The following is a 16,357-nucleotide window of genomic DNA, read 5'->3' as shown; positions in this document are numbered from 1 at the left end:
TCCTGCCCAGGCTGCCACGTAACATCGAGCAGAGTTCCCTGTGCCCTACAGCAGGTCCCTGTTGGTCGTCCACTTTAAATATAGCGGTGTGTATATGTCCATTGCAAACTTCCTAACCATCCCTTCCCTGCAACCTCCCCACCCGGCAATCATAAGTTCTCTAAGTCTGTGAGTCGGCTGGGAGAATTTTAAAAAGCCATTTACCCAGCAACATCCTGGTGCTCTGAAAGGAGGAATTCCCTTTCAGAAAAGTTGACCCAGACTTAGCAGGGACATTTACCATCGGAATTTCTACTTATTTTGATGTATTTCACTTACTAAACTATTAAATACCCACACAGAGTTTTGCATGTACTTGAAACAAAATCTAAATAACTCTTCCAGAAGAAAAAGAAAAGGACTGAGTTTCTTGCTGCAACATTGGTTTCTCTCGGTGACTCCTGTCAACACTTCTGAACTCTCTCTCCTTCTCTCTTTGAACAGATGACCCTAAAGTCATTATTGCTAATCTCACGGTAAGTGTTGCGTGTCCCGGGACTCTGCGCTTGGAGTAACTTCCACACACTCGCCTCCTGTGCTCACCTCCCTGTAGGATGAGAGGAGCGTTTTCCTCACCACCCTGCCATCCAGTGTGTTTATTTCCCTAAGAGCTTTCAGAAATCCTGGCCCATGGACAGCAGCGGGCTCCCTAATGGTCTTGGCAATGATCCAGAATGGGAATATTTGATCATGCCATTAGGGCTGAAAAACCTTCATCCTTGGTTAAACAGACCCTTGCACTTTCTGAACCAGGTCCGCGCAGGCCCCATTCCATTTCCCCCTCTAGATTAGAGAGCTTAAAAGCGCCTGAGGAGGTGACCTCGTGAACCTCACCGCTCCCTCCTCTCTGCCCCACCCCCCGCCCCACCCCTGGACTTAGAGTGTTTGAGAAAAGCCTTGGGGTTTGAGCTGCTCTGTGTGACGGTCCCACCAGTCAGGGACATATCTTAAAAATGTCTAACTCCCCTCTGTGATACCATTCCATGTCTTCTTCAACATTCAGTTCAATTCAGTCGCTCAGTCGTGCCCACCTCTTTACAACCCCATGAACCGCAGCTTGCCAGGCCTCCCTGTCCATCACCAGCTCCAAGAGTCCACCCAAACTCACGTCCCGTGGAGTCGATGATGCCATCCAACCATCTCATCCTCTGTCGTCCCCTTCTCCTCCCGCCTTCAATCTTTCCCAGCATCAGGGTCTTTTCAAGTGAGTCAGTTCTTCACATCAGGTGGCCAAAGTATTGGAGTTTCAGCTTCAGCATCAGTCCTTCCAATGAACACCCAGGACTGATCTCCCCCAGGATGGACTGGTTGGATCTCCTTGCAGTCCAAGGGACACTTAAGAGTCTTCTCCAACACCACATTTCAAAAGCATCAATTCTTCAGCGCTCAGCTTTCTTTATAGTCCAACTCTCACATCCATACATGACCACTGGAAAAACCACAGCCTCGTCTTCAACGTTACCTAATCCCGTTTGAATCTATGTGTTTTCCACTTTTATTATTTGATGGGGAGGGGGGTCACAAATTCCATTTACTTACTAATTAGCCTTTCCTTTGACTTAAAACCTCCTTCAGCTTTCTGGAGAGAATATCTTGGGCTTTTCCAGAAGACTCTCCATGCAAAATTCAATGTCTGTTTATATTTCAGTGTAAAAAACCAGACCAGCACTTTAAGCCTTACATGAAACAGCACCTTCCCAAACGTTTGCACTACGCCAACAACAGAAGGATCGAAGACGTCCATTTACTGGTGGAGCGCAGATGGCACGTCGCCAGGTACCTCGGGGACAGGCAGTCCCTGTTTCTTACCTTCATAACCATCCCCTCAGCCCCGAGGACTTCCCTGAAGGCTCAGATGGTAAAGAATCTGCCTGCAATGTGGGAGACCTGGGTTCAATCCCTGGGTTGGAAGATCCCCTGGAGAAGGGAATGGCTACCCACTCCGGTATTCTTGCCTAGAGAATCCCAAGGACAGAGGAGCCTGGCAGGCCACAGTCCATGGGGTCGCAAAGAGTTGGACACAACTGAGCGACTAACCCCCCCACTGTATGTAGTTCTATAAGGCAGCTGCATTGCTGTAAGGTCATTAGACATTATAAAAAGAAATTTCCTGACTTCCCTGGTGACCCAGTGGTTAAAAAGCCACACTTCCATTGCAGGGGACACCTATGTTTTGATGAAGAAAACTTGGGAGTTCAGTAGAAGTTAAGTAAAACATGAAGACAATTGAGCAGATTAGCATAGACCAAAGCCAGCCATTTTAATCAGCAGCACATCTTCTCAACTTAACTTGAACTGTTGAGCTGTATACACACATATCTTATTACCCCAAGGTGAGAGTACTTTTCCAAGATCAAGGACTCAAACATTCAATTTCTTTGTTTTTCCCAAGTGCTGTATTGCAGTGCCATGTACCTGTACGTACTTAGGAAATATTTGTCTTAATAAACATGTGAGTGTTTTGGAAAACTGCTACATGACTCTAAGCAAACGGCATCTTCCTGTCACAACAAGGAAGTTCAAATGCTTTTGATGTCTCGAGAGCCAGGTTTCCATTTTCTGTTTCTAAACAGAGCCACTGCCCCGGTGAGGCGTGGCTCCTGTTAAGCGGTGCCACTATCACGTGTGTTAGGCTCACCATCGGCTACACTTCCCCGCGGTATTACCAGATACATTTGTTGACAGGGAAATCTGTATGCAAATATTTCTGTGGAATACAGATCTCTGTTCATTGATCAAACATCACACATTTTAAAAGCGCCAGCTGGGTGTGTGCTTAGCACAAGCCTAGTGACGGGCACAAAGAAGTGAGCCAGACAGACCTGGTCCCAGAGCAGAGAATCTTTCAGTCCTGGAGCCAGTGGGGCACGTGGGCAGACACCTGAAGGTCTGTGGCAACTCTGCATCGAGAAAGTCTATTGGTGCCCTTTCTCCAACAGCGCTATTTTTAAATTAGGGTATGTGCATTGTTTTCTTAGACGTAATGCTACTGCATACTTAATGCAGTATAGTGTAAATATAACTTTTATATGCACTGGGAAACCAAAAGCTTCGCGTGACTCCTTTGTCGTGAGAGTCTCTTAATTGGGGTGGTCTGGGACAGAGCGTGTAGCACCTGCAGGGTGTGTCTGTACCTGTGACCAGCGCTTTGCTCAGTGCGTCCGTGAGACAGGAGGAGGGCGCCAGACCTCAGGTCCCAATCTGTCCTAGGCTGAACGTCAGAGCCAGAGCACTGGGGGCAAAAAGACAGCATCATCTTTCATCACCCTGGGAATGATGCAGTGAAAGTAGAGAGGAACACGCTTGTATTAGTAAAATCCACTTCTTAGAGATCTTTTTTTTTTCTATCAGAGTGATTTTATGAGAAGTCCTGATTGATTGTACAATCGTTTTGCTCTAGGAAACCTTTGGAGGTTTATAAGAAACCATCAGGAAAATGTTTTTTCCAGGGAGACCATGGATTTGATAACAAGGTCAACAGTATGCAGGTATGCTCCCAGAACTATGAATCGAAGTGTATTGTAGAGGTTCTGAAAAAGGATGGGAACGGAGGTGTGAGTGAAGCTTGCAAAGCATTCATAACTCGAGGGAGGGTTGCTTCTGGATATTAGCAATGCCTAATTGTTTTTGTTTTCTTTTCTTTTGGAAGACTGTTTTTGTAGGTTATGGCCCAACATTTAAGTACAAGACCAAAGTACCTCCATTTGAAAACATTGAACTTTACAATGTTATGTGTGGTAAGTCACTTATTTCATCAAAACCAGGAAAACAATCCGGAGTTAATATATGAACTCGTTTCGATGTCGGAGAAAGAAATGAGGTGTCTGTTTTCTGGGATCACCTCATCTTTTCATAAAAAAAATGCTGTAATTTGCCCATTGGTTCAAGGGACAGAATATCATCCCCCTTCTAAGGCTTCTTTGTCTTCCTTCAACAGTTGACTAATGGGGAGTTTTCATGGTGTTGCTGTTGGCAGCCTCCGGCTGATCTAACATAGCATTACAGTCTGACACCACCGGTCGCAGGCCGGGTGAAGCGGGAGCTCGGCACAGAACCTTCCCCCACCTCCATCTCTCCCATCGCAGCCCAGCGCATGGCTTGCCAGCTCACCTCCTGGCCAGCTATTTATGTGCTCCTAATTATTTTTCTTCCTGGAGTCTCTAGTTGCTGGATGAGGACAGCTTTTCCTATTTAGTAAGGGAGTGCCAGTCTGGCGGTTAGAGGGGGAGTCTGCACGTCGGGTCTCCTGGGTTCCCTTCCCCTCTGGGCTGCCGGCGCTCCCCGGCCCTCCTCTCGGCTCAGGCCAGTCCCTGTGTGCCTGCTTGGCAGCCTTCTCACTCGCTGTGAAATCAGCCTGTTCATTTCACAGCAGCCCTTCAGGGCACACGGCCAAAGCCTCCTCTTGTCCCCGTTCTTCTGTGCAGTGCATGAGAGGGCAGGCCCGAGGTTATTTATTGATCATAAGCCCCACTTCAAAACTCAGGATAAAAGTCTCACGGAGAAGCAGAAAGGCGATGATCCTGACGCTGATGGTCCTTGGGTTGTAGCTGTCACAGACAGAAAGGGTGGCAAAGCGAGGCCCTATTCCTTCACTCTTTTGGGGAATGTCTCTCTTGATATCAGGCCATGAAGATGCTATTTTAGAAAGTTGTTGCCAAGACCTCATCAGGCAAGGATGACTTAGGAACTAAGAAGGGAGCCTACCGTCTAAATTTGGTTGTATCCCATTCTGATTTGTGTTCCAAGTTTTCCGGCCCTTGGGAGGTGAATGGTTTTGACTCTCCACCTATCTCTTCAAAAATTTTTACAAAGTACCTGGCCCTTTTCTTTCTTCTCATCAGATCTCCTGGGATTGAAGCCAGCTCCGAATAACGGGACCCACGGGAGTTTGAACCATCTCCTGCGTACCAACATCTTCAGACCGACTATGCCAGAGGAAGTCACCAGACCCAACTACCCAGGGGTTATGTACCTTCAGTCTGATTTTGACCTGGGCTGTACCTGTGATGATAAGCTAGAGCCAAAGGTAGAAGTAATCTTTTTTGTTTATCATGGAAGAGCCTGTTGGGTGTAGAGCAGTGCTGTCCGATAGAACTTTCTCTGATGGTATGCGTGGTCTATCTGCATTGTCCAAAATAGTAGTTACTAGCTACATAGCTTTCGAGCACTTGGAACTGAATTTTTAATTTCATTTAGTGGCTTGTGGCCACCATATTGGACAGCACAGGCGTAGATAATGAAGAGCAAAGAATAAAATTCATACTATTCTGTGGAGTCACAATTCCTAACCAAACGTTTTTCTTTTTTTTAACCTGGATCACATGTCTACAGTCAGGGTCCCAATAGGAAACAGATGGCCCACGCAGAAGAGATTTTTCAAGGAGGCTTAAAGGGATTGTTTCAATCACATTTAATGAGAAGACTATTTACAAAGCTGGCAGGGTAGAGGGAAATCGAGGAGGGGTGGTAAAGGCGCCTGGGGCTCCCAGGGTACCAATCTGGATTTCAACAAGAAAGGGGAGGAATAGTTACCAGCACATGGAGAAAGAAGCTTGTAGGAGGGGACTGAAATTTGGTTGATGGGTGCAGTGAATACACTGCAGCCTGGCAGAGAGGAAGCTGGGGGTGTAAACACGTCCTCGCCACCCCTGCTAGTGCCACTCGCTGTTGGCGCCCAGCCAAAGGGCAAGCTTGCTCTTTGATGCGTCCCTAGACATCAGTCTCCCAGGCACAGGGCAGGGGAGGGAAGGGGTCAACAGGGTGGGGGGTGGGCATGCAAACAGGCGCTACCCCACACAGCGAGTTGGGACAGTTATTGAAACAAACACATGTCCAGTAATGATATTTTTCTCATATCTAAAAATCAATTGTATTTCTAAATATAGCAACAGACAATTGGATAATGAAATTTTAAAACATTTACAATAGTGTTAAAAATATAAAATATCTAGGAATGCTGAAAACTAGAAAACAGTTTGAGAGAAATTAAAGAAGACCTAAATAAATGAGAAGGGGACGACAGAGGATGAGACACTTGGATGGCATCACCAACTCAATGGACATGAGTTTGAGTAAACTCTGGGAGTTGGTGATGGACAGGGAGGCCTGGTGTGCTGCAGTCCATGGGGTCGAAAAGAGTCAGACAAGACTGAGTGACTGAACTGAAGTAAATGATCTGATACTCATCATTCATTGAAGGACTCAATATTGATGGCAGTTGTTCCTAAATTAATCTATAGATTCAAAGCAATCTTATTCAAAATCCCAGTGGATATTTTTCAGCTTTTTCTTTTGTACTGGAGTATAGCCAATAGTGATTTGCTTATTGAATTTTATATTGATCAATGACCTTTAAAGTTGCCAATCAGTACTCTTGACAGCAAGATACAACCAGTGTTCCCACACTGAGTTGATAGGCTTCCAACACAAAGCAAAGCAATCCACAATTTTTGCATGTATGGTTTTATTACAGGCAAATGTGTGATCTTTCCATTAGACCTGAGAAAAGTGGAAAATAGTTTTCTTACTGGTCTTCCCCCTCCCCATTGTCTACCTTCTAGGGTTCCTTGTTGCCTGGGAGACACAGTTTGGGAGGCCCACTGTGACAGGAAGTTTGCTTCATTTCCCTCCACCCATGCCTTATTTTTTTATATATGAGCTCATTATCTTTTTAAGTTTTCTTTTTTTTTTTTAAATGTGGACCATTTTAAAGTCTTTGTTGAATTTGTTTCAATACTGCTTCTGTTTTATATTTTGGTTTTTTGGCCTCAAGGCATATAGGATCCTAACTCCCCGACCAGGAGTTGAACCCTCAGCCCCTGCATTAGAAGGCTAAGTCTTAACCACTGTACTGCCAGGGGAGTCCTACATCCCCTTTAATGCCTCCTACTTTAGCTCCTGATGAGAACTAACAGCGCTAATTAAAGTAGGTAATTCTAAGACTTCAGCTGGAGGAGTTGAGTTGCCCAAGTCAACAGGAAATGGTCTTTGAAGTGAATTCCAGTTATATTTTTAGAGGCATCTATTAGATTTTGTTTTCTGAATTGCCTTTCCTCTGGGAAACAAGAAATATTTTGGTTCTTTTATCTTAAACTATTTTGGAGGGATTCTAGATCATCTTTATTTCCTCAATGGTTTTCTCCAAAAGACTACTTTTCTTAAAAAAAAAAACAACAAAAAAACAGACATACAAAAAAGGTATAAAGATTAATAAAATGAATACTTCAATACAGATTGAATCGTGAGAGAGAAAACGTTAAAGATGGAATAGAAGCTCCGTGTGACACCCCCACCCCAATCCCACTTCCTTCCTACCTCAGAGCTAATAATTAGTATCCTGTGCTGCGCTTAGTCGCTCAGGCGTGGCTGACTCTTTGTGACCCCATGGGCCGCAGCCTTCCAGGCTCCTCTGTCCATGGCTTCTCCAGGCAGGAATGCTGCAGTGGGTTGCCATGCCCTTCTCCAGGGGATCTTCCTGACCCACAGGGATCCAACTCGAGTCCCCTGCATTAGTAGGTGGATTCTTCACCACAGAGCCACCAAGGAAGCCATATAATTGCCATGGAGGCCTCTGTACTTTCACTCCATACGGTATCTCAAATAATGTATCAAGATACCTTTAGCATAGTTCCCTAAAATAACCTATAGTATAGTTCTGAATATTTTATTTTTTATTAAAAAGATTTTTTTTGGCTGCTCCTCGAAGCATTCTGGATCCAATTCCCACACCAGGGATTGAACTGACAGCCCCTACACTGAAAGTGTGCAGTCTTAGCCACTGGACCACCAGGGAAGTCCCCTGGATGTTTTATATTTTTTATGTAAATACTGTTGTAACATATGTATCCTGCATTTATTTGTTGATCACTGTATTTTTAAGATTTTTTACAAATTAATACATGAAGTTTTATCTCCTTCATTTTTATTGCTAATATCAATAATTATTATAATGCATAATAGTACAACCACTGCATCGTGATTTTACTCATTTCGCTACTTGAGGACGCTCGGTAATTTCCAACTGTTACAGCCTCCAGACAATGCTGCTGTAGACGTTGCTGCAAGCGTCTCTGCACACATGCTAGAATGTCTCGAGGATCTGCAGCGGGAAGTGGGATTGTTGAGTCATGACAGTTTCAGGATTGCTGGGTCATTCCATTTCTACTTTAGAAAAGGCAATTTTATAAATTCGTTTGGGAATCACTTTACTGTACCTAGAGATTAATCCAAACTTTTGAGGCAATATTGGAGTTAGTTTATATATATGTGCCCTAATCCTCATCATCGACATGGGAGGCTGGTCCCATGATTATCCATGGTTTTAGGAAAAGGAAGCAAAGTCATGAAGAGATTAAATAGCATGTTCAACACCATAGATAGCTGAGAAGTAGAGCCTCAGTGTCAATTTGAGATAAAGTAGTAACACTTTATAGAGTGTGTGATATTGGTGAAGCTTAGGATCCTATTTTGAATTTAGCTGGGTACTGAATAGAGAGAAGGGAGCTGGAAAGAAAGACCATTTCTGATCTGTTTTCTTTCCCCTTTTCTCTGTTTGTCTTTTATTTTCACACATGAAGAACAAACTGGATGAACTCAACAAGCGCCTCCATATCAAAGAGTCCACAGAAGGTAAGGAGCTGATGGAAAGAACCAGATAAGTTTTGTTTTCTAGTTTTCAAAAACTGAAGACTTATTTACTTCATAGTGTAAGCACAATGTTTTCTTAAAATTTGGATTGGGATTGCAGAGTAACCTTTATGCAATCTGGCAAAGGGTATTGGTTTTTTCTCTATACAAGATGCCAGCTGTGTAATAGAAAAGTTCTATTACCTTTTTTTTCCCTCAACAGCTTTTAATCCTCTGAAAAACAGACATGCTATTGTGTATCTGACGGGTTATAAGTTAAGGGCTGAGGGGACTTCAGATGAAGGGGATGGAAGTCACCATTCATAGTGGTAACAGCGGGTTACCCTACTGAAGCTTCCCCACCTGGAGAGTCGGTGTGTATCTCAGGGGGAGGGATGCCCAAGAGGAACTGCTAGAACTCTCTCCCGAGAGGGTCTTGGGCCCTAACTCACCCTCCTCTTGTTCTGCATTCTATTGTAACATGCCTGGCTTAGTCAGCTTCTGCAAGTTTGTGATGAGAAAAGAAAGCCTCAGCGGTTTGTGCATTTCTTAGTTCAGGATGCTGACTGTTGGCCAAGTGCTCCCTGCCCCACGGGCACCTTCATTTACAGTCTGGTGTGAAGGAGCTGGCCTGGTCCGAGCGTGCCCTTCTCGGGGTGGAGCCAGGCAATGGGGCTCTGCGTCTGCTCTGCTTCGTTCAACGCCTTAGCCGGCTGTGAGCGTCTCATGGCCTTCTCTCTCCGCGCGGTCATTCTGCATAGCAGTGTGCATCCTGACACCTCTCACGTCCCGGCTGCCCCATCTGCAGGACTGAGTCTGCATCCTGGGCAGAGGGACCAGAGCTGAGGGCAGAGAGTGTGTGCCCCTACGTCCTGCTGACATCCTGGTGCAGGATCGAGTCACGTGTCCATCCCGGGGTTTCTGGCTGGGTTTGGAGCTTCTGCTTGGATGAGGCATTTCTCACTTCCATTTGAAGTTCACTGGGGCCAGTAGGGCATGTGAAGCCTGTGGAGGAGAGACGTATATTCTCTCCACAAGGACGCTGTCCTCCACGTTCCTTGGCAGTGGGTGGAAACACATAATCCTTTACACAAGAGCAGTAAATAATTAGGAGCAGTAATGTGATCTACCACACAGGCTCTCCCTTCTGATTTTGAAATCCCAGGAAAATAAGAAGAAATTAGAAGAAGAGGGGAAGGCTCCTAAGCAGGTTACTGCAGCAGAGGCGACAGCATCTTCTAACAGCAAGGGAATGACCGAAAGTGTGTGAAAAAGAAGGCTGAACTCAAGCACAGCTGCCCAGGTCATGCAGTCAAGACGCACATAGTCAAACTCTCTTGAGAGTGTTACTTGAGTTATTAGCTGACATATGGTTCTGTTTATCACATGTGCCGTCTTCAGTCTGATTAAGTAAAGGTTGAGGAAACCTGCAGAAGATTCTATTTCCTTGACTTATTTTCCCTCTTTATAAGGATCTTCATCTTTTTCCCTCTTCCCTTCCTGCATACCCACCCTCCTGCTTCTCTCTTTGATGATGGAACACACAGACTCTTTGACATGTCATTGGATGAACATGGCTTTAGAGACAGGACTTGGTTGATGGAAGGTACACAAATCCTTCACAAACTCTAGAAGTGATTCAAAATATCTGACATCAAATCTAGTGGACGATGGTGTCATATTTGGAAAAATTGCAATACTGCCAGGATCAAGAACCCGCCTGCCAATGCAGGAGATGTAAGAGATGCAGATTCAATCCCTGGGTCAGGAAGATCCCCTGGAGGAGGGCATGACAACCCACTCCAGGATTCTTGCCTGGAGAATCCCATGGACAGAGGAGCCTGGCGGGTTACAGTCCATGGGGTCTCAAAGAGTCAGACACGACTGAATGAATTCGCACACACGCACACCACGATCAAGGAGTATAGAGTCTCATGATTTGAGTTTTTCAAACATTCAATTGGCAAGGCGGAGAAATATGACTGAAATGTTTCTTTTCTGAAAGTCACTAATGAAGTAGTTAATTATGATAGCTTTGAAGGGATACTGATGATTTTCTGATTCAAGCTCTGGCTCTTCATGGTCCTAAAACATTTCCAGCTGGGAAAAAAAAAATCTTTCACTTTGTTTTCTGGTGGCAGTGTGCTCTTGGGACAAAACCAGCCCCACACTCAGCACAAAGAGTGGCCTCACCCTGCTGAGCATGGGAGTAGGAGGCGTCTTCTGGCGAATCGCTGGCTCAGGGCGGCCGGAGCTAGGCTTGGTGACCCCATCTTTCCTTTGCTCTGCTCACTGTTGAATACGTCTCATTTCCCGATGATTTCACATCACTGAGGCTTAAAGTCTTTACTTTTTCATGGCCATGGACCCTCATGAGTATTTGTTAAGCACCTGCCCTGAGCTGGGGGTTGATTTCGCTGAGACGTCTGATCCTGTCAGCCATCTCACAGCCAGTTCCAACACGTGACTTCACGACAGTGACGTGAGGTATTAGAGGGAGGTCGTGGTAGCACATCTTCTTGGTTTGCTCATGGCTCTCTCTTGTTTTTCTTTTTAGTTTTGTTTTTGGCTGTGCTTCATCCTCATTGCTGCAGGGCTTTTCTCTATAGTGCTGAGTGGGGCTCCTCTCTAACTGGGGGGCTGGGCTCCTCCCTCCAGCAGCTCCCCTTGGTGCAGAGCTTGGGCTCTGGGTGGGTGGGCGTCAGCAGTCGTGGCTCCCGGCTCTGGATCCCAGGATCCATAGCTGTGGCGCACGGGCTGAATTGCTCTGCAGCATGTAGGAATCCCAGACCGGGGATCGAACCCATGTCTCCAGCATTAGCAGGTGAATTCTTTGCCACTGAGCCACTGGGAAAGCCCTGGGACAGCCTCTGATGATGCAAGGGAGTCTGTATTTATTTTTATTATAATTAACAGCTTAATATCAATAGACTTTTTTGGTAAAGTTGTCTGAGTTTATATAGCACCGTTTGCCGTGCATGCATACTAATGGCTATTGGCAGTTGCCAATAACTGGAGTGATATAAGAGAGGTACTAAAACCATTACATGAAATACAAATAACTACATGTCACTGTCTTATTAAGTGCCTGTTTAAATTCTAGAATGCGTGTAAGCCGCAGTGTCCTCTCTCCTGTCTGTTTCTCTCCGTCTCTGGGTGTTGTCTCCGTGAGGGCCCTGTCTCACTCGTTGCTTCAGCTACAGTGACGTTTTCTTGGCCTGAGCTCCTTCGGGCCGCTGTGGTGCGCCCTGGCCCGTAAGTCTGGCCCCGTGGAGGCCACCGTGCCTGTCCTGCGGGACTGGAGCCCGAGGTGCTGTGCACACTGTGCTCAGAGTGATCACGTCCCCTTTCTGCATATCTTTGAACATGTACTGAGACTTGTCAACCATTTTGTAGACCTAAAGCTCTATACAAATATAAAGTTGTGTTATTTTCCTGTCTAGTTTTTTAAAAATACACAAGAAGGTAGCTGCTTCTTTCAGAATAAATCATGTGCCCTGAACATACGTTTGTACCAAACACATCTGTAAAAGCTGTGCATTCCAGTAGTGAAACAACTCAGGGTAAATTCAAGGTAACAGAAGAATGGTATATTTAATTAATGTTAGGCTATGTTTTATCACCGACTCAATGGACATGAGTTTGAACAAACTCCAGGAGATGGCGAAGGACAGGGAGGCCTGGCGTGCTGCAGTCCATGGAGTTGCAAAGAGTTGGACATGACTCAGTGACAAGACAACAATGATAAATATTTTATTATAAATACTAAATTTACAGAATCAAGTCCTTTACTAAAATGAGGGGAAGAACAATATAATCTTGAAAAATTATGACCTAAACTGCTTTCTAAAGCCCTAATATTTCTACATTTGTAATGAATCCCAGATCTTAGTTGCATGGCTGCTATTTCTACATCAGATGTATTTAATGTCTTGGAAAACTTACTGAATTTTCATTTTGGAATCCGTTGAATGGATGGATGGATGAATGAATGAGATGGGGATGCTTAAATCTCTCATAGCAAGCACTTCTGGCCCTGGAGCCGGGCGGGAGTTTCACTGCAAGAATAACTGCACTGTTGATTTTCACCTTAGTCTTTCCTCTGTTTACATTACTAAACCATGTTTTATATTTTCTTAGTCAGATTGGCATTCACATGCCTTTGTGAGAAAAAGGTAAAAATCATTGTAACACCCACGTTTGGCTCCTTATCACACCCTATGAGAAATTAGTTTGGTTAGAAAAATGACTTAACCAACTAGTGATTCTTGTCAATTTAAAGCAGAGTCCTGAACAACTAGAGATGGACACTCTGTAGCTCTTTTCAATTATGAAATCCTTCTCACTTTTGTTATTTTACTGGAGATGTCAGTATTGCTAAAGAAAGGAGGAAATATACTTGTGTTTCTGTGTATGTATCCTCGTGTGTGTTTTGCAGAGGACTTAGAAGAACTCAATACATAGCGTAATTGTCGATGATTTATAGTAGGATTCAAGATGAATTGGGTGAGACAGTGAATTTTTTTTAACTTTCTCTTTTGTATTGGGGTATAGCCAATTAACAAAGAGCGTTGTGATAGTTTCAGGTAAATAGGGAAGGGACTCAGCCATGTATATACATGTATCCATTCTCCTCTAAACGCCCCTCCCATCCAGGCTGACGGAGCAGACTTCCGTGTGCTATACCTAAGTCCTTGTTGGTTATCCATTTTACATATAGCAGTGTGTACATGCCCATCCCAAACTCCCTAACTACCCCTTCCCCCATCCTTCCCCCAGGCAACCATGTTTGTTCTCTAAGTCTGTTTCTGTTTTGTAAGTTCATTTGTATTATTTCTTTTAGAACTCTGCATATAAAGGATGTCATATGATATTTCTCCTTCTCCAAACACTGAATTTTAATGACCTTTACCTATCAGTATTCCTTGCTGATGTTGAAAATTTACTAAATCTGTTGTTGATGTTGTTCAGTCGCTAAACCCTGTCTGACTCCTTGTGATCCCATGGACTGCAGCATGCCAGTCTTCCCTGTCCCTTACCACCTCCCATGTTTTGCATGTCTGTTGAGTCAATAATGCTATCCAGTCATCTCATTCTCTGTCACCCCCTTCTCCTCCTGCCCTCAATCTTTCCCACATCAAGGTCTTTCCAATGAGTTGGCTCTTCACATCAGGTGGCCTAAGAATTGGAGCTTCAGCTTCAGCATCAGTCCTTCCAGTGAATATTTAGGGTTGATTTCCTTTACAATGTACTGGTTTGATCTCCTTGCTGTCCAAGGGACTCTCAAAAGTCTTCTCCAGCACCACAGTTCAAAAGCGTCAATTCTTTGTCACTCAGCCTTCTTTATGGTCCAGCTCTCACATCTGTACATGACTACGGGAAAAACTATAGCTTTGACTATATGGACCTTCGTCAACAAAGTGATGTCTCTGCATTTTAATAGTCTGTCTAGGTTGGTCATAGCTTTCCTTCCAAGGAGCAAGTGTCTTCTAATTTCATGGCTACAGTCACCGTCCACAGTGATTTTCAGTCTGTTCACTCAGTCATGTCTGACTCTTTGTGACCCCATGGACTACAGCATGCAGGCCTCCCTGTCCATCACCATCTCCCGGAGTTTACTCAAACTCATGTCCATTGAGTCGGTGATGCCATCCAACCATCTCATCCTCTGTCGTCCCCTTCTTCTCCTGCCTTCAATCTTTCCCAGCATCAGGGTCTTTTCCAATGAGTCAGCTCTTCGCATCAGGTGGCCAAAGAATTGGAGTTTCAGCTTCAGCATCAGTACTTCCAATGAACATTCAGGACTGACTTCCTTTAGGATGGACTGGTTGGATCTCTTTGCAGTCCAAGGGACTCTCAAGAGTCTTCTCCAACACCACAGTTCAAAAGCATCAATTCTTTGGCGCTCATTTTTCTTTATAGTCCAACTCTCACATCCATACATGACTACTGGAAAAACCATAGCCTTGACTAGACAGACTTGTGTTGGCAAAGTAATGTCTCTGCTTTTTAATATGCTGTCTAGGTTGGTCATAACTTTTCTTCCAAGGAGCAAGCATCTTTTAATTTCATGCTGCAGTCACCATCTGCAATGATTTTGGAGCCCCCCAAAATAAAGTCTCTCTGTTTCCACTGTTTCCCCATCTATTTGCCATGAAGTGATGGGACTGGATGCCATGATCTTAGTTTTCTGAGTGTTCAGTTTTAAGCCAACTTTTTCACTCTCCTGTTTCACTTTCATCAAGAGGCTCTTTAGTTCTTTGTTTTCTGCCATAAATGTGGTGTCATCTGCATATCTGAAGCTGTTGATATTTCTCTTGGCAGTCTTGATTCCCGCTTGTAATTCATCCATGCCAGCATTTCACATGATGTACTCTGCATATAAGTTAAATAAGCAGAGTGACAGTATACAGCCTTGTCATACTCCTTTACCAATTTTGAACCAATCTGTTGTTCGATGTCTGGTTCTAACTGTTGCTTCTTGACCTGAATACAGGTTTCTCAGGAGACAGGTAAGGTGGTCTGGTATTTCCATCTCTTTAAGAATCTTCCAGTTTGTTGTGATCCACACAGTCAAAGACTTTAGTATAGTCAGTAAATCAGAAGTAGAAGTCTTTCTGGAATTCCCTTGCTTTTTCTATAATCTAACAAATGTTGGCAATTTGATCTCTGGTTCCTCTGCCTCTTCTAAATCCAGCTTGGACATCTGGAAGTTCTTGGTTCACATCTTGCCGAAGCCCACCTTGAAGGATTTCATAGCCAACCTTGCTATGAATGCAACCATAGAGTAGTTTGAACATTCTTTGGCATTGCCCTTCTTTGAGACTGGAATGAAAACTGACCTTTTGCAGTCCTGTGACCCCTGCTGAGTTTTCCAAATTTGCTGGCATATTGAGTGCAGCACTTTAATGGCAAATCTTTTAGGATTTGAGATAGATTAGCTGGAATTCCATTACCTCCACTAGCTTTGTTTGTAGTGTTGCTTCCTAAGGCCCACTTGGCTTCACACTCCAGAATGGCTGGCTTTAGGTGAGTGACCACACCATCATGGTTATCCAGATCATTAAGACCTTTTTTGTACAGTTCTCCTGGGTATTCTTGACACCTTTTCCTAATCTCTTCTGCTTCTGTTAGGTCCTTACCATTTCTGTTCTTTATCATGCCCATTCTGACATGCAGTGTTCCCTTGATCTCTCAAGTTTTCTTGAAGAGATCTCTAGTCTTTCCCATTCTGTTGTTTTCCTCTATTTCTTTGCATTGTTCACCTAAGAAGGCTTCCTTATCTCTCCTTGCTGTTCTCTGGAACTCTGCATTCAGTTGGGTCTGTCTTTCCCTTTCTCCCTTGCCTTCCGGTATCTGTAGAGCCTCCTCAGACAGCCACTTTGCCTTCCTGCGTTTCCTTCCCTCTGGAATGGTTTTGGTCACCGCCTCCTGTACAGTGTTACAGACCTCCGTCCATAGTTCTTCAGGCTCTCTGTCTACCAGATCTAATCCCTTAAATCTATTCATCATCTCCACTGTATAATCATAAGGGATTTGATGTAGGTCATACCAGAATGGCCTAGTGAGTTTTGCTTACTTTCTTCAACTTAAGCCTGAATTTATTAAATCTCCTTTACTAAATGACTACACGACAACTACATTGGATCAAGACACAGCGAGGTGCTTTACATATTTTCTTGTAAAGAATGCA

General features: G+C 44.3%; 1 protein-coding gene across 7 annotated transcripts in view; it reads left to right on the top strand.

The window, feature by feature from the left end:
• The window catches only part of ENPP2 (ectonucleotide pyrophosphatase/phosphodiesterase 2), a 127,044-nt gene that overhangs the window by 91,360 nt on the left and 19,327 nt on the right, over positions 1-16,357 (top strand). For all 7 annotated transcript variants that reach the window (XM_061123870.1, XM_061123868.1, XM_061123867.1 and 4 more), the window contains 6 exons: positions 484-515; positions 1,688-1,815; positions 3,440-3,527; positions 3,689-3,776; positions 4,881-5,065; positions 8,616-8,667. In XM_061123870.1, coding sequence (XP_060979853.1) covers positions 484-515; positions 1,688-1,815; positions 3,440-3,527; positions 3,689-3,776; positions 4,881-5,065; positions 8,616-8,667 — 573 coding nt within the window. The remainder of the gene's footprint in view (positions 1-483; positions 516-1,687; positions 1,816-3,439; positions 3,528-3,688; positions 3,777-4,880; positions 5,066-8,615; positions 8,668-16,357) is intronic.

This window comes from Dama dama, chromosome 21, assembly GCF_033118175.1.
Source record: "Dama dama isolate Ldn47 chromosome 21, ASM3311817v1, whole genome shotgun sequence".
Lineage (NCBI taxonomy): Eukaryota > Metazoa > Chordata > Mammalia > Artiodactyla > Cervidae > Dama > Dama dama.
The sequence above is the reverse complement of the archived record's forward strand: the minus strand, read 5'-3'. Positions and strand labels throughout refer to the sequence as shown.